This window comes from Natrix helvetica (assembly GCF_964273705.1).
Source record: "Natrix helvetica genome assembly, chromosome: 5".
NCBI classification, from domain to species: Eukaryota; Metazoa; Chordata; class Lepidosauria; order Squamata; family Natricidae; genus Natrix; species Natrix helvetica.
In genome coordinates, this window is record NC_138551.1 from 29,605,720 (window position 1) to 29,625,164 (window position 19,445).

The 19,445-nt window shown below is 37.6% G+C and overlaps 1 protein-coding gene across 3 annotated transcripts in view; it reads left to right on the forward strand.

Annotated features, from left to right (window-relative positions):
* The window catches only part of IGSF10 (immunoglobulin superfamily member 10), a 32,339-nt gene extending 12,897 nt beyond the window's left edge, over window positions 1-19,442 (forward strand). For 2 of the 3 annotated variants that reach the window (XM_081955778.1, XM_081955779.1), the window contains one exon: window positions 16,967-19,442. In XM_081955778.1, the coding sequence (XP_081811904.1) occupies window positions 16,967-18,893 (1,927 nt within the window). In that variant the 3' untranslated portion in view covers window positions 18,894-19,442. Of the gene's footprint in view, window positions 1-2,244; window positions 2,375-2,824; window positions 3,216-4,871; window positions 9,219-11,435; window positions 12,337-16,966 lie in introns of all 3 variants that reach the window. The other variant, XM_081955777.1, reaches the window with a different exon arrangement.
* Window positions 19,443-19,445: the final 3 nt, after the last annotated feature.

The window sequence follows — 19,445 nt, forward strand, 5'->3', positions numbered from 1 at the left end:
CATGTGAGCCGTCACCCAGCCTAGCTCCACCGCGCATGCGTACGCGCCTCCAGTCAGCCAGCTGACTTTCAGGTCTCTATCGGGAGAGGCACGTGCATGTGCAAGGGATAATGTACATGGGGAGCAGAGGGAATGCAGGGAGAGCCCCACCATGTCCCCATTTTGGGTTTTAGGGGGGTTCAGGGAGGCCTGCTAGGCCCAAAACTGGCTGTGGGGTGTGTGCCCCCCAGCTGCCTGTTTTTGGTCCCAGGAGGCTTCAGGGAGGTCTGCTAAGCCCAGGGAGGCATGGGAGCACGGGGGATCATATGTGCATGTGCAGGGGTCAAGTGTGTATGAGCAGGGGGAGGGGTGCATTGCATTATGGGTGTGGGTATACACACACGCGGTTGCAGACACATGCACGTTTTCAGCATGTGAGGACAAAAAAGTTAGCCATCACTTCTATAGAATATAGACTCAAACTTAGTATGCAATAATATAAGCTTCTATTTTGTATAAAACATTTAAAAATTTTTGCATATAACATTTTTAAAATGTTGACCAAGGGAAATCTAAACCCCACATCTCCTCCAGCAATGTTTAACAGTTTCAGATCAAAGCAGTTATAGCATCTGTTTAAAACTTACATACGCAAATCAGCTCACAGAATCATCTTTGTCAGTGAACCATAATTTGAGGCTGCTTTGATAACCAGCTATATTTTAGTGGTCACTTATAATTCAGCAGTTTCTCTGAAACTTTGGCAGTGAACAAGTATTTAAGCTTTCAGAGAGGTCCGCTGGAGTTTACAAACATGAAGCAACAGCAAGAAAGATGATCACTGTTCATGAATGCCCTTGGTGTTTAGCGTGTATCGAGTAATTCCCCTTAATTTCCTAAGATGCAGAGGTCAGGAAAGGAATAGATTTATTATTTATTATTATTATCTTTTCATTTCACAAGTAGAAACATAACTCTGAATCTGTACATAGTGCACAGAATGCACTGAATAATTCCCCCATGTGTTATGCCTCATAATCCATAAAAGGGATTTTTGGAACAGACAGTATATCCAGTACTCGGGAGGGTGGGGAGTTCACTGGAATACAGAGCGTGTGATTTCTTGTTGCCTATAAGAATCTTCTTCAAGTCTGTTCACGTAATTTGTTCATATGCAAGTATACCCATAAACCATAGGAAACCATAGGAACAAGATGACAGCTGCACCCTGCAACAAACACCAAATCATTATTATTTATTAAATTGATATGATTCATGATTTCCAATAACTGTAATTACCTAGAATTGAAACTGGGAAAGCCTTTTATCATTCCCATGGTGGGATAGAGAAAATGTGCTTGGAAATTGTTCCTGTATTCTGAAACTTCCCAGTGGGTAAATTTGTGCTTTTTATACAGCATGTTACGCCTGATAAATAGATTTTTTGTCTTTAAATCCCTTCTGTTTGAAATATGTTGCTTGTTTTTAGCATGCCTTCATGTCTTTTTACTTATTATCTTGTAAAATACATTTTAATTATTTATTTTATTAATTTTATTATAGTATAATAAAATGTATTGATAGTTTTCTTCGTGTTTTGCTACTATTCATCCATTTCAGCCCCATTAAACCCTCACTATTATGCTTCTCTATGTCAGGTTGCAAAATGGGATCTCATGACTCTGGGGCACTGTCACTGCCATAAATATGAACCAGTTGCTAAGCGTCTGGATTTTGATCATGTGATCATGGGGATGTCCCAATGGTTGCGTGAAAATCGGTCATAAGTCCATTTTTTTCAGTGCTGTTGTTCGAACAGTTACTAAATGAACTGTTGTAAGTCAAGGACTTCTTGTATTAAACAGTGTTTAAGAAATTAAGTTCTAAGCCTTTTTCTAATTCTTCCATTTATATGTGTTGTGTTCATGGTGGTTTGATGGCACTTTGTTGTTTTGTAGTGTAATTTTATAAATGTATTACATGAAACAGTGTTTCATTGTTTTGATTATCAGAACACTTTGAGAGGAACAACAGAAAAAAATGTATAGATTTAACACTGATTAGGTCATACCCGAGTGCATGATAACAAGAGCCATATTTTTCATTTGTCATTGCTTTGATCAAAGTATTTTCAATTTTAAATGACAAAATCTAATTACAGTCTGCTTAAACACCTTCAGAACAGAGATTCTACTTTTGTTTGTTTAATGTTTAAACTATAGCTGACTAACTAAACCCAGATATGGAATGAAATATTCGTTACAGTTACAACAATTTGGTTAAACTGACTGAGACAGATTTTTCTGGCCTGGACAAACTGGAATTGTTGATGTTGCACAGTAATCAGATACATACAATTCAAGACAAGACATTCTCTGATTTACATTTGTTAAAGGTAAGATTAAGCTGGAAATTGTCCATCACTGATTTTGTTTAGAGTTGGCAAAGTTTTGCCCTCAAACCTGTTGTTGGGTGGGGGAGGGGGGAGAATGGTTATGAAGAGTGTGAGATCTAAGTTTATTACACTCTAGTCACTTTTCATTTTCATCATTCTTCTCATTGAATAAATCCTAAACATCTTTGATAAAAAATAAGATTCACTGAGCATAATTACAAGTTCATTCATAGCTTTAAATATGGTTTAGCCACAATTTATTGAATAACCACACTGTTGGGATATACAACATACTAAGTCAAAATCAATGAAACCACATCATTTAGCCTAATGTGTGAATTGAGATCATATTCTACTGTTGTGTTACTCTGAAAATCAGTTTTTATAAGTTTTTGAATTACGTGTAACTTCAGCTTAGATTTCTTTTCTTATTCAATTTTTTATCAACAGATCTTAAAGATGAGCTATAATCAAATCAAAGTTATTCAAGCAGACACATTTCATGGTCTCGTGGCTTTGGTACGTTTGCACCTGGATCATAATAAAATTGAATTTGTAAACCCAAAGTCTTTCTATGGTCTCACATCACTGAAGTTAGTCCATTTGGAAGAAAATTTACTTAAACAACTTCATCCAGATACTTTTGTCACTTTGAGGTACCTCAAGGTGTTCAGAACGTCTGCCATAAAGCATATCTTCTTGTCAGACAACTTCCTGACTTCTCTGCCACAAGACATTTTCTCATATATGTCTGAACTAGAAAGTCTCTACCTTCATGGAAACCCTTGGACTTGTGATTGTGCTTTGAAATGGTTTGCCAAATGGGCAGAAAGGCATTCAGGTACATATTGTCTTTTGTATAAATTGCAACAATATACCTCCAATGTCTGCTGGTCTCACTCACAAAAATTGCAGTAATTGACAGGATGCAGAGAGAATATATTATACTTTTAAAATATATCCAAATGGAAGAGAATATATATATATATATATATATATATATATATATATATATATATATATATATATATATATATATATATATATATGTTGTATTTGTACTGATAAATAAATAAAGGGAGACTAGGATAGATCTATTTCGAGCTAATTGGCTCTCATCAGCTAGCCATACCCTTACTGGGATTAGAACCCAGTTTTAGGCATATCAGGGGTTGTAACACAAATTATATATATATATATAACACAACCCCTGGTATGCCTAAAACTGGGTTCTAATGGTTGAACTATGGAGTCCTTGATGCTCTCTGAGCTTGGCTGTTGGCTTAGGGATCTTTCAATACCCAGCTAGGTAATATCAGTATTAATGAGTGTGGGGTTTGCTCAACAGCCATAGGAGCTTTCTATGCCATGGTTAGTGGGGTGTGGTTTTCTCTTTGGTAGTTCATTGATTAGGGTATTGTTTGCTTGCAGATGGGCTAAATACAAAACCACTTGGGAATTCCTGGAAGTTTGTGATTAAGACAAACCAACCTTCAATAGACACATACGGATAAACTATATTTATACATCATTCAAAAGAGGCAAAAAGAAGAAGGAAACTAAAAAATCAAAACACACCCTTACTAGTAGGCCAACATCCAAATTTGTAGGAATAATCAACCAGAAAACAATATCCTGTTCAAGAAACTACCAAGGAAAAAAACTACACCACCACCAACAGTGGCAGAGCAGCCTAGTGTATATAAGCAGGGAAAAAAAACTCCACAATCGCCTGCACTGATGTTGTTACATAGTCAAGTAATGAAATATCGGCAAACAAATAACCAAGCATAGAGAACATCAAGTCTTCAGCAAAAATAAGATTGTTGAAGCCTGCTTGCACAGCTAGATGGAGCATCTGATGGGATGTCACCGGATTCCGATCTCATTTTCTTCAATATTTTTATTAATGACTTGGGTAATGAAGTAGGCAAAATGTTATTAGTTAACACAAAACTAAGTGAGAAATCTATTACTCTATAAATTAACATGAGATGAAACTGATTTGAAAATACTATAATGATATTTAGTTGAGCTACGTAGACAGTTCTTCACCCAAGGGGAAAAGGAAAAAATGCATTTGACTGACCTATAGTTTGCATGTAAAGCAGAACAGGGCAATGTTTGAGTTGCAACTCAGTCTCTTAACTTTCCAGAGATGGTGATGTTGGTGATGACAAAAAACATTGGAGAATGTGGTGACAACAAAAGGGTCAGGGACAAAGCTTGTCAATCAATTTGGGGAGGCTGAAATGGCAAATAGAAATGTGTTTAAAGGAAACAATTTGAGAACAAAAAATGTTATCACACAACTTGCAGTTTTAATTTCTCATAAGAAGTTTGGATTTAAGGGCCTACTTTGCTCCTTCCAATTCTGTTTTGTAATGGCTACTCGATGCTTGCCTCACTGGTACCAGAAATATCTTTCAACTGATTAGAAACTGTTTTGTTCTACGATAGAACATCAATGTACTTTTTCTGATCTCTTTCTTTCTAGATGTTGTAAAATGCAAAAAAGGCAAAGAGGCTACAGATGCACTGCAATGTCCATTGTGTACCAACCCCAGGAATTCTAAAGAGAAACACTTAACTGAAGTTCCACTACCTTCATTTAATTGTAGTAAACCAAGGATAGATACAGATTTAAAATTGAAAACTGAAACTATGATAGATGATGGAGAATTCACTTCAGTGTCTCCCAAAGACTTTATGGCCCCTATAGGATTTGTGTCATTAAACCTAATAGACCAATCAGGAAATCAAGCAAACATAGCTTGTAATGTACAGAAACCTTCAAAAATGTCTCCAGTTATATTTACAAAAACAGATAATAATACGCTACTTGAAATATCATTGTCAACTTTTCTTAGGTGTAGCATTGACCACAATCATATTCATCAACTGTGGAGTATTCTTGCTGTTTATAGTGATTCTCCACTAAAATTGAGACAGGAACAATTATTAACAGAAATGCCTTATATTGGTTACAAGTACAAACAAATAAATTCTAAAAATGAAGATCTTTTTACTGACATAGAAGCTGAGCTGACAGCTGAGCCTCCTTGGTTGATGCAGCGTCAAGTGTCAATGCAATTGGACAGGACCACAACTACACTCAATATGCTGCATATCCAATATTCAATAGATGCTCAAATAATTCTTCCTGATGATGTCCCAAAGCCCACCAAACAAATGTGGGCCATGATCTTACGAGACAAGAATTCCAAAACAGAATATTCGGTTTTAGTCAATAGTTCTATAGAATTGGATTGCCAAGCCATTGGAGACCCTGCCCCTGTAACTGAGTGGCTATTACCTGATGGCACCAAGGTTAAGGCTCCATATGTAAGTGAAGATGGAAGAATAGTGATAGAAAAATCTGGTAAGCTCTCACTACATTCAGCAGATCATTTTGACACTGGACTTTATCACTGTATAGGAACCAACTATGAAGATGCTGATGTCTTAACTTTCAGAATTACAGTGATAGATCCAAGTCCTAAGCACAAATTTTTAAATGGACAACAGCTTTCAGTGTTTTTAGGTGAAAGTATTGATCTTCCCTGCCTCTCTACAGATGGCCCAGGTGCCTCTATTAATTGGGTCATACCAGGAAACATGATTCTTCATAGTTCTTTTAAAAATAAACTTCTGTTTGACAATGGCACATTAAAAATACAACCAATAACAAGACAAGACAATGGCCACTTCATGTGTATAATGGCCAATAAATATGGTGTAGATTATTTAGTTTACCAATTACTTGTTAAAAGTAATTTGAGCAAGTCACAACACCTCATAAAAAAAGATACTCAGCTAAATAGTGAAGCAACAGAAGGGTCTGGCAACCAAGAACATGACTTTAATGGTCAAATTAAAAATTTTCCTTCTGTTCCTGCCGAGGTAACCAGCCAAACATCCATGCAAAATTCATTTACAAATTATTTCATACAAAATCAAACCAAAAACAAGTACAAAGAAATATACAGGATCAATAGAGGCAAGATAAGCAGAAGGTTTAGAGGACAAAAGAGATTTGGCCTCTCTACCAAGAGAATCAATCCATTGCATTGGGCGACATTTTTAGAAAGAACAAGGAATATCACATTGTTAAGAAGACAAGAAAATATAACAGTAAAACCAACCGAAAAGCTATTTCTGTCTTCAAAGAGCTCAGGAAATGAAGGAGAGATATCTGGAGATGATATATTAGCCGAGGAAGAACTTATATTTCTAGCAACTAGAAGACCTTCAAAATACACTTTGAGAGAAGCATCAGGAAATGTTGTGACAGCAAAATTTGGAAGTATATCAGATAATTACAGCTCTTTTGCAACACATATCACAGTTACAGAATCAGAACCTTCAGCAGCCACTTCTATGGTTATGCAGTCTGAGACACCTACGAACCAGAATTGGCTAAATAAGCCAAAACCTGAAATAAAAGGAATAAGCCTTGAAAGATATCAAACACTGCCTACGCCACCAACCATGATGGAACTAACAATGCCCTCATTGTTTAAAGAACCCAACAGTGCAGCAAACACTTCAAATTCTTTTCAGAGATTGGTAATATCTGAAAAAGCTAATGTCTATTTTAAAAGCAAACCAACAGTAACACCAACAGTAGCTATTACTAATAATAGCCAGTTTATAATTTCACACAAAATTGTTGAAAAACCTGATTTATTGGCAGAAAATGCTAAGGAAGCGTCAAAAAATTCAAACCATCATGTGCCCTCAACAGCAATCAGTCTGTCTAATGATGCATCACAACATGGCTATATTTACAGTAGAAAAAAAATTACATTTCAGGTATCTCCAGGCTCAGCTATTCTTGCCCAGCAACAGATTGAGGTAGCTAAGGATTCTACAACTCATAGTCCATTTCCCAGATGGTACATCAGACGAAGAAAAACCTTTGGAAGAAGACGAATAATTAGACCTGACCGTATTCCCAGTATTGCAGGGCATAGATTTGCTTTTCCTAGATCAGGGTTTGTTCCAGAAAGCTCAAATCTTACTCTCCCTGCAGAAATAAGCATACCAACTCCTTCTAATATATCTGTTGAATCATTTAGCCCACAAACATTTATGTACGCATCGATCAAACCTCAGTATTCAAAATCAACCATTTCAAGTCACACTGTGATATCCTCAAGTAACAAGATAGATACAGATGAAATGTATGAAGCTTCTACAACTCTCCCCTTCTTCTCTAAAAGCACACAGATTGCTCCACAAAGAAAAATAAAATCAGATATACATCAAGCAATCTCTGATATAGATCCATCAGATAACATTCAATTCACAACTAATATCCATAAATCTAAGTTTAACACAAAAAGTACATTTACCGAGACTAATATATTACCTTTCATGATCAAATCCACTATTCCCTCTTTTAGTATCCATGATGTCTCTTCCAGTGTTTCAAATGGAGAAATACCTTCACCTAATGCTTTTGTTACCAGCTACGTCCAAAAAGAGCTACTGCAGAAGCAATTGATAATACCAACAAAACCCACATCTGAAATACCTGTTACAGATTTTCACACCTCAGGCCCAACATTCAAAAATTCACCAATATATGAAACTGATATTTCCAAAAGTGGCAATCAAACCGATGTTCCTATAGACTCGTATCATGTCACACATATCAGTGAGAATGTATCATTACTCAAAGACAATCCAATAGTATCACTCAGTACTACAGAATCACCATCCCCAGGCCCTATGTACAACCTTACAACTGATCTGAATAAAGAAACTGTCCAACTGATTCATAATCCTGCTACCACTTATGCAAACAAGATTTTCAAACTCAAAACATTTCGAAGACATAGAAAGAAGGGTCAAAGGAGGAGAAGACCTCTGCAAAAATTAATGCCTTTCCATAGAAACATTTCGATCAAAGGATTTGTAATACCCTTTAAAAAAAATATTCCTTCTCCTATTATGAAAACAATAAAAAATGTAACTGAACCTCCTAGTCACATACTGACTGAATTGTTTTCAAAATTCACCACTATGGATATAGATGCAGTTACACCACAACCAGCAATTCTTAGCACAGCAGGTATAAAAAAAGACAATACATTCTTAAATACTGCACAGGAATCCCTTGACAATGCTTATACCATTAAGCCACCAATGGAACTGTCAACTGAAAAATTTTCATCTACAGCTCCACAGATTGAAATGTCATGGGATACAACAAAGATAAGCACAGCATTATCATACATATCCTTGGTAACAACTGGACCAAAATTTACTAAAGTAGCACAAACTACTAGACAAGTGAATAAGGAAGCTTACCCATATGTGGGACTAACTGCAGCTCCAAAAACACAAATAACAAAAACAGCTCTTCATGTAAAAAATGAAATAAATCCACACATTCCTACTAATGCAATTTACATGACCACTAGTCCATTACTATCCCAAGCAAAGCTTATCCAAGCTACACAAACTACTTCGTCTCCCAGACAGGGTAAAATTTCACAGCAGTTTCCATTTTCTAAAATCAGAAATATTGGAAAACCACTCATAATTAACACATTCACAGTATTAAAATCACCTCAAAGCTCCACCCTGTATACTCCTTTGTGGAAGGCAGATAAAAACAATTACATCAGAAACTGGTCTGAAAGAACAGGCCAGGTAGCCTCCACCACCAATCCAGAAGGTTTAAATTCATTCTATCAAACCAGATTGGCAAAACCCAGAATAAGTGGAGGAAAATTTGCAGTGTTTACTGTCCTGGCTAATTCAGATGCTTTCATTCCATGTGAAGCCAGTGGTAATCCTCAACCAACCATCCATTGGACAAAGATACCAGCAGGTAAGCTTTTCAAATTAATATTTTACATGTGTTCTCTTTTCTCATAAACAAGATATACAGTGGTGGGATTCAACATTTTTTACTACTGGTTCTATGGGCATGGCTTGGTGGGCATGGCAGGGGAAGGATACTGTAAAATTTCCATTCCCTCTTCACTCCAGGGGAAGGTTACTGCAAAATCCCCATTCCCTCCTGATCAGCTGGGACTCGGGAAGCCGATGGGAGCAGGGGAAGTCAGAGGTGGTATTTACCGGTTCTCTGAACTACTCAAAAATTCTGCTACCAGTTCTCCAGAACCTGCTGAATACCACCTCTGAAGATGTGACTTAAGTGAAGCATTCAAAATTAATTTATTATGCATGTTCACAGTCCTAGAATTAAATGATGAAAGAATAACCACAATGTGATACAGTGTTAGGTTAATACTCTAACAATGACTTTGGGCCTGTCTCAAATCTAACGTTCATAAAATGGAAAAGAATTACATGTGCCAGCAAAATAAATGTATATAAAGAAAACAAACAATAATAACAATCCAGATTTTAGCTAAATTTTCTCTAAGCATGGAAAGTAATGGTGTGATACTGTATTGTTGCTCCGAAGCCATACTCAGAATGTTCAGAATGATTCTGAGGTAATTCTGCACTATTAGGTTGAACAGCTATACTTAAAAACATTTTTAACCAGGATCTTACTTAAACTAGAGTATTTTAAGATAATAGTATATAAAGTATACACTTAGTCAGGGGTGGATCCTACTGGTTTAACAACAGGTTTGCTTCACTCACACATGTGCCTGACATGCCAGACATGCGCTACGCCTGCGCGCACAGTTTACAGAGAAATCACCTTCCACATTACTGCTGGGGAGGAAAACAGCTGAGGTGTGGCAATCCACTTTGGATAGCAAAATCCCCATTTCCTCCCGATCAGCGGGGACTTGGGAGGTAGAGAATAGATGGGGGCAGGGCCAGTCAGAGGTGAGCTTCAGAACAGGGAATATAGGTGAATATAGCACAGGGGCAGCTAAAATTCAGAGTGAACCGTTTCGCTCCCAGCTGATAGTCAAAGCTACCAGTTTGCTCAAACTGGTCCAAATCAGTAGAATTCCACCCCTGCCCTTAGTGCAGTAAGGTGTAGTTTTAAGGTAGGGTTGACTCTGGCAACTGTCCAATGAGTCCCTGGAGTTTTCTTGGCAAAGTGTATTGGAAGTGGCTCACCATTGCATCCTTCAGCTGAAAGAGATGACTAGCCTAAAATCATGCTGCTGGTTTTGCACCTAGCAGGGGAAACCCAGTCTCCCGCTTTCTCGCTAGTGCCTAAATTATCACACCCAACTGGCATGTGCAAAAACCTAAAGCACCAGCTTTGCATAAAAAAGCATTAAACTGTAATATGTTTTCTCTGGTCCAGAATAATATAATTCATCCTATGAGGAAATCTTTCTGCTTTTTCTTAACTGGATGAAAACATGCATGTATAAATAATGTAGATATGGAGCCAATAAGAATCTTTCCAAATAAACTATAAAAGAAAGCACTTTAAGCCAGGAATCTTGTCCTATAAACCTTAATGTAAACAGGCCTTATGCTAGTATACACAGTTCATTGTTTTTCCATTTCTTGATCAAAATGGGTAAATAATCTAAGGAGGGATAGCATCACATTATATGAAAAGCCTGGAATAATAATCAAATAATTCAAATAAATCATAACCATAAATAATCTTAAAGCTAAATTTTGCTGTTTTACAATAAACCATTATTGGATGTTTATATGAAGCTGTTGCAAGTGTTTCTTTTTATCTGTTGTATTAACAAGAGAAAGTAAACATCACATTATTGTTGATACTGGTTAGACCAAGATTCTTGGATTAATATATGAATGCAGTTATGTGATGCTAGACTAAAACAAAAAAAAACATTTCCAATATATATGTAAGCTCTGAATGTAAAGCAAATACATGCCTGATTAATGGGTATAAGAAGCATAGCTAAACCTAATAATCAATATATGTATATGAAATTAATTGAGATATTTAATTTGCTGCCTATAGTTGTTCTAAGGGAAAAAAACTAAATTGACAAAATAATCCAAAGGGAATTTTATGAAGAAATTCAGAATCTTATTTTCTTGTTTGCAAATTAATACTCTTAACAAGCCATGCAATGGGCAACATTTTAATAAATCTAACATTAGTTTCTTTTTGGTTAAACAGGAGCTGATGTATCAAAAAACAAACATGGTAACAGATTTAAGATTCTTCCCAATGGTACACTCTCCATTCAGAATACAAACATCCAGGATCGTGGACAGTATTTGTGTGTGGCTGCAAATCAACAAGGTTCAGATAAGCTTCTAGTCACTTTGTCTGTGGTTACCTATCCACCAAGAATTCTAGGGAAAAGTTCCAAGATCATTACTGTTCACTCTGGCAAGCCAGCAGTTATGAAATGTGCCTCTGAAGGCCGTCCCATTCCTTCTATAACTTGGATCCTTGCAAACAAAACTCATATCTCTGAATTTTCAATGGAAAATGAGGCTGTTTCTCTACACTCAGATGGCACTTTACTGATCAAGAAAGTCAATGTTTATGACCGAGGGATATATACCTGCAGAGCAGATAATCCAATTGGCTCAGATACTATGGCAATAAGGTTGCAAGTCATTGCTGCACCACCCATTATACTGGAAGATAAGAAGCAACTTATACTAGAGACCATGGGGGAAAGTTTGAAGTTCCCTTGCACTGTCAAAGGAGACCCTCATCCAACTGTTCACTGGGTCTTCCCTGATGGAACAGAGGTGAAACCACTGCACTATCTAAATGATAAGGTTTTTTTGTTCCCTAATGGAACACTTCTTATCAGGAATATAGTTCCTTCTGACAGCGGTAAATATGAATGTATAGCGACAAGCTCCACAGGTTCAGAAAGGAGAGTAGTACTACTTCAAGTGGAACACCAAGATATAATACCCCGAATTGCAGCTACATCCCAAAGATGGACTCAGCTGAATTTTGGGAATAGGTTACTTCTGAATTGCTCAGCTATAGGGGAGCCAAAACCCAGGATAATGTGGAGATTGCCTTCCAAAGCTGTGGTTGACCAATGGCACAGGTAAGTTTTTTGGGAAATTAATTTAAAACAGTTTCCAGCTGGCCTTGACTGAATTTTTCTGACATGAAGGTTTTTGTGGCTGTTGTTTGAGCTGGTTAGATGGTAAGGAGATGAGGGGGAAATGGTGACTGGAAAAGCTGTAGAGGGGTTTAGTATGTATGTGGAATAGGATAGAAGAATAAAAGGAGAACTGAAAAGGAGAACTAAAAGGAGAACTAAAAGGAGAATTAGTTAAAAGAGAATGAATGTAAATAAAAGAAGGATGGATAGAGAATGGTAGAAGAAACTAATTTAAAATAATTAAACAATTATAATTATAAAATAATAAAATAATTAGCCAAATGCTTACTTGCTGGCTTTGGGACCAGCTGTAATTTAAGACTGAGCATGCAAATTCCTGAGAACAGCCCTGCTATATGAATATATAAATAACCAAATATTCCAAATAACTACTTATTGTCCATAATCATACCGGGAGCAAATTATTAGAAATAACATGAAATAGGAATAATACAATAGATGGACAAAGATAAATAGTTCGCTAGAGTTATATATTTTGTTGATACTAAACTCACAAGCATATATTTGAATGCATAAAGAGGAGGAAAGGAGATAATTGCAAGATGTTAATTTACTTTTATTCACTCCTGCAATCAGATAAAGGAGTAATCCACCTTTAAATCATAAACAATGGAAGTAGCTTTTATGACTGATGGCAGAGGTCCTGAGAAAAACAGGACGGATGGGGATGGATGATTTCTATTTGGAAATCTCTCTAAACTATTACAAAATGTTACAAGCCCCCAGCAATTCCTTTCCCAAAACAAACACAAATACAAACACATTTTTCTTTGGAATATCTCACTGTTGGCAAGTGGGATAAGCAGACCATATGACATATTATATTCATCAGGATAATTTTCTTAACAGATTAAAGTAACACATTGTTGGTGAAAATTCAAGCAATGAACTTACACAGCAAAAATATTAATGCATAATACATTTAATGCTAGAGAAAATTCTTAGATATGTAAAGCGCTGGTAGCTTGGGCCTTCCACAGTAAAATGGTCCTATCAGAACGTTTGTCTGCGCTGTGTAGCAAAAAGCAATGTGTGGTACTAGGTAAATGCAAATGTTCTCAAAGTCTACATTCACAATCACATGAAGTAACAATTTCACTAAATTCACTTCAGTGTTGCATCCAATTGTGAACATCAGAAAGGAAGATTAAGGGATTAGAAACTAATCCTTGTAAAGAGGGACTGAGGGAACTGAGTATGTTGTTTAATCTTGAGAAAAATATAACTGAAGGTAGGCATTTTTTTTAGTACCAAGCAAGTATTATATAGAGCAGGGGTCCCCAACCTCCAGGCCACAGCCCACTACTGGGCCATAAACAATTCGGATTAAGACTTCAGAAGGAGTGGGCAGGCAAGTGTGTATTTGCATGGACACAACCCCATATATAAGCAACAGGAAAGTGTCTGTACGTGCACTCTATTAGCATAAACAGAGCAGCATGTGCCGGTTTGCCGGACGCTATCTCCCCCTCCTCCCTGCTGGTCCACGAAAGCAGAAATGGGAAACTATTGTGATAAAAAGACAGAATCACAAATTGGGGGCATTTAAGATGTATAACTACATAAAGATAATGATGAGAATAGCTGGGAATTGTAACCAGGTCGACCAAAATTAGGTTGGGGGGGGGGGTTAAAAGCCCAATGACTATATATGTATACTTTTCTGTTATATCACTATTTTTTACTAAAAAGAGGAGAAAAATTAAATATGCACATTGAAAAAGAATTATAAATACTATCAACATAAAAGGGAGCTTGCTCAGAAGCTGAAATGCACCAAGTACATGAGATGAAGAGTGGGAAGTAGAGCAGAAAGATAAGGAAGAAGAAAGGGATAGGAGAGAGGGCAAAGGGGGGGAAGAGGAACAGAGAAATGAGGAGTGTTAAGGGGAGGGAAGAGAAGGAGAGAGGAAGGGGAAGTTGAGAAGAGACAGAAGGAAGAAAGGAGGTAGGGAGGGAGAGGAGAGAGGGAGAAGAATGTGATGCATAAAGCACAAATATTGGTGTATGGAGAGCAGAAGAGCCAATAATTGGTTTTCGGGAGTTGTTGGTAAGATGAATTGATATAAACATTTAACAATACAATATGATGTTGGTTATGTAATAGTATACATGTGATTATATGTTATGAAAATGGAAAAATAAAAAACTTTAATCAGAAAAAAAAGCAGAAAGGTTGAGGGACTATGACACACGTGACTCATGGCACAGCTTTTTCTTTAGCCTCCTTTTTGTCTTACCTTCTGTAACTTTGGAGGGAAAGTGTCACACCTGATTTCTAGAGCAAACTTGCCTTTTACATGAAACTCTATCTATGTATATGTCAGATGTTCTTTGTGTAGCCTACCTTATAGGTAAAGGTAAAGGTTCCCCCTCGCACATATGTACAAGTTGTTCCCAACTCCAGGGAGCAGTGCTCGTTTCCATTTCAAAGCCGAAAAGCCAGCGGTGTCCAAAGATATCTCCATGGTCATGTGCGGCATGACTAAACGCCAAAGGTGCATGGAACGCTGTTACCTTCCACTATTTTTCTACTTGCATTTTTACGTACTTTCAAACTGCTAGGTTGGCAGAAGCTGGGACAAATAACGGGAACAAACTCTGTTACGCGGCGCCAGGGATTCAAACCACTGAACTGCCAATCTTTCTGATCAACAAGCTCAGTATCTTAGCCACTTAGCCGCGTCCCTACAGCCTACCTTATAGCCCACTTAATAATAGTATTTCCACTAGTTCTGAGGGCAACGTCATTTGTTTCTTTTTTTAAAGAAATTTTTATGCTGCGTTATTATTTTTATAAGTAATTCAAGGAAGCAAATATTGTTTCTTCATCGTATTTTCCTCAAAACAACCCTGTGGGGTTGGGCTGAGAGAGTGTCACTGGGTCAAGGTCACCCAGCTGCCTTCCATGGCTAATGCAGGATTGGAGTTTGTGGTCTCCCCTTTTCTAGCCTGGTGCCTTAACCACTAGACCAGTGTTTCTCAACCTTGGCAACTTGAAGATGTCCGGACTTCAACTCCCAGAATTCCCCAGCCAGTGCTGGCTGGGGAATTCTGGGAGTTGAAGTCCTGACATCTTCAAGTTGCCAAGGTTGAAAAGCACTGCACTAGACCAGTGGTGGGCAACCTTTTTTTTCAACTGAACCAAATCTCGCCAAAACCACGATTGAAATTTATTTTGAGAGCCACATTTTTAAAACCGAAAATACATAGTATCCACATAGGTCGGGAGGATACAAATAACACAACTAATAAAACAAAAACTTTAGAACGATATTATTTATCGATAACGTTAAATTCCGTAAAATTTGCTTTACAATGTAGAGAAAATTGCATCCTGACAATGACTGACAAAATCACAACCACTAATGTGAACATTGGCCTTGCATTTCCTTGGATAGTTTGAGTAAGTCAGGTTTGTATGTTGCTGTTTTTAATTTCATCTCTCTCTCCCACTTTCTTTCTTTTTTTCTTTTTCTTTCTCTCTCTCTCTCTGGCTCTTTGTCTCTCTCTCCCTCCCTCCCCCATCTCTGTCACTCTGTGTGTGTGTGTGTCTGTCTGTCTCTCACTCACTCTGTGTGTGTGTGTGTCTGTCTCTGTCTCTGTCTCTCCCTCTGTCTCTCTCCCCTCCCTTCCTCTCTCTCTGTCACTCTGTGTATGTGGGTGTGTCTGTCTCTCACTCATTCACTTAATCACTCACTCTGTGTGTGTCTCTCTCTCTCTCTGTCTATCTATCCACGGCGTAGAGCAACAGCGAGATTCTGCGCGGCAAGCGATGATTCCGGGGGCCATCCGGGAAGATGAGGAATGCGAGGGGGGACCCTGCCCCCCCCACTGATGGCCTCCGGAATCATCGCTCGCTGCTGCTCCACGCCGTGGAAAACCGGCGCGCGCGCACAGCTCAGAAAATTACAGCCTCAGAGACTTCGTGACTTTTGGGGCGGCCGCCCGAGAGGAGGGAGGGGAGCGGGCGCCCGGCACACAGAAGAGCCGCATTAAAGGGTGTAAAGAGCCGCATGTGGCTCGCGAGCCGCGGCTTGCCGACCACTGCACTAGACCAAACTGACTCTCTTCTTACTTACAGTACTGCTTACTGTTCAATAAGAGCCCAAACCTTTGTATTTTACTGTTTTATTGTTTTTATATATTTTCAATTGTTATATGCTTGACTAAGATGGGCAGCCATAGAACTAAACAAACAAATATCTTTAGGGAAGTTGCAAAATTTCTTTTAGCAGCCATTGTATTACATAAAAATCTACTGCTTTCACTTTTAGGACCCTACTAATATAAGTTATATTTCATCAGCACTGACCCTGACAGCTAATTAAAATTTTTCTGACAGTGAGTAAGCTTAGGTGAAGTATTTAGGCTGCCTGTCAGGAATACTTTAATTTGGATTTGTGTCCCAAGAAGGGAGTTTGAGTTGGGTTCCTTCCAAGCCTATACTTCTTGAATAGCTTTTCAAAAATTATTCAGTTACTATGAGAATCAACACCTTTGACATACACCTGAAAATAAATGATTGTTTTTTTCCCCTTTTTTCCAGAATGGGAAGCCGAATCCACGTGTATCCCAATGGATCCTTAGCTGTTGAGTCAATCACAGAAAAGGATGCAGGTGATTATATTTGTGTAGCACGAAACAGAATGGGCGATGATTTCACCCTTTTGAAAGTCAGCGTGACAATGAAGCCTGCAAAAATTGATCACAAGCAGTATTTTAAGAAACTTGTACCTTATGGGAAAGACTTCAAAGTGGATTGTAAAGCTTCAGGGTCTCCTGAGCCAGAAATATCTTGGAGTTTGCCAGATGGCACAACAATCAATAATGCAATGCAAGCCGATGATAGTGGACATAAGCTGAAGAAGTATACTCTGTTTAACAATGGGACTCTGTATTTCAATAAGGTTGGAATGCTGGAAGAGGGGGATTACACTTGCCATGCTCAAAATACACTGGGAAAAGATGAGATGAAAGTGCAGATAAAAGTGGTTGCAGCTGCACCTCGTATCAAGCAGAATTTAAAGGCCTATGCAAAGATAAAAGCAGGAGATGATGCATTCTTTGACTGTGATGCTATAGGGGAACCTAAGCCTAAAATATTTTGGCTGTTGCCTTCTAACAATATGATTTTAGCTTCTACTCAGAGATATAGTCTCCATATTAATGGATCATTGTCAATCATTAAAGTAAGGCTTTTAGATGCTGGAGAATATATATGTGTAGCACGCAATTCTGGTGGAGATGATACCAAGGTTTATAAACTAGATGTAATCTCTAAACCACCTCTGATCAATGGTTTGTATTCTAACAAGACTATCATTAAAGCAACAGCTATAAAACACTCAAAAAAGCAAATAGCTTGCAATGCTGAAGGAGATTCTGTGCCCCAGATTATGTGGATCATGCCTGATAATATTTTCCTAACAGCCCCATACTATGGAAGTAGGATAACTATACATAGGAACGGGACTCTTGAAATTCGCAACGTAAGATCTTCAGATACGGCAGAGTTTATTTGTGTAGCACGTAATGATGGGGGAGAAAGCATGCTGGTAGTCCATTTGGAAGTCCTTGAGATCCTAAGGCGCCCGGTTTTCAGGAACCCATTTAATGAGAAAGTCATAGCAAAACCTGGAAAAGCTGTATTTTTGAATTGTTCTGTTGATGGAAACCCACGTCCCGAGATAATTTGGATATTACCAAATGGCACATGGTTCTACGTTGGTATTAGAACACTCCGGTTTTATTTGGGAAGCAACGGCACCCTTGTCATCAATAGACTTTCTAAAGCAGATGCAGGAAAATACAGATGTACAGCTAAAAATCAAGTAGGCTACATTGAAAAGTTGATCATATTGGAAACTGGTGAAACACCCACCATTTTTTTCCACTCAGGAGGGGCAATAAAAAGTATGAATGGGGAATCTTTATCACTTCACTGTCTCGCTACTGGAAGTCCCAAGCCAAACATTATATGGACACTCCCCAGTGGCTTTGTCTTAGACCGGCCTCAAATTAATGGGAAGTATTCATTACTGGAGAATGGTACCTTACTTATTAGAGAAACCAATATTCATGATAGAGGAAGTTATACGTGCAAAGCTCAGAATTATATTGGTGATTCAAAGGTAGTTGTTTTTGTAACGATTGTGGGACATTCACCAAGGATTACAAAACGACCCCCAAGGAATGTTCATACTGTGGCTGGATTGGCGATTCAGCTTCATTGTATGGCATCTGGGATACCAGATCCAGAAATTACATGGGAGCTGCCTAACCATTCATTATTTTTCACAGGCATCAAAGGTCAACTATCTGGAAGTGAGATTCTTCACCCACAAGGAACATTAATAATTCACAATCCAAATTCATCAAATTCAGGGATATATAAATGTGTGGCTAAGAATCAGTTTGGCAGGGATTTCACAGTGACATATCTTCAAGTTATTTCAAATGGGAATAAAGTCTAAAATGGACCATTTGGCTTTCAAAGATGTTTAATCAAAACCAGTCAAAAGGCATTTCAATTTTGGTGCTATTACAATTCTAACTTTACAGTTGTCAAGCTCAAAGACATTTAGGTTTGGGAAGGTTTTGCATTATGACCTAGTGTTGATTTTAAGACAATATTAAAAAGTAACCTTAAAAACTTAAGGCACTTAAGTTTCCAACAAAAATAACAGTAAAAATGACAACATATTCTTTAAAGATACTTGCAATACAAAATATTTAGCACAATAATGGATTTTTAAATGCTAGTTTTATTTCCCACTTGATAGTATAAACATTGTAAAGCTATTGAAAAACATGATTGCTGGTTTCATTTATTATTGATGTGAATGACCATTTTCTAATTCTTGATAGTTTCAAATATTTTACAACAAAGAATATGGATTTGTTTGTAATATTACAATATTCTTTCATGCAGAAGTCCTTTGTGGGGGCAGTGGAAGAACAAATATGAAATACTTATTTCAATGCTTTTTTTAAAAAATAAAGCTTGCAATATTTTTTTACAATGA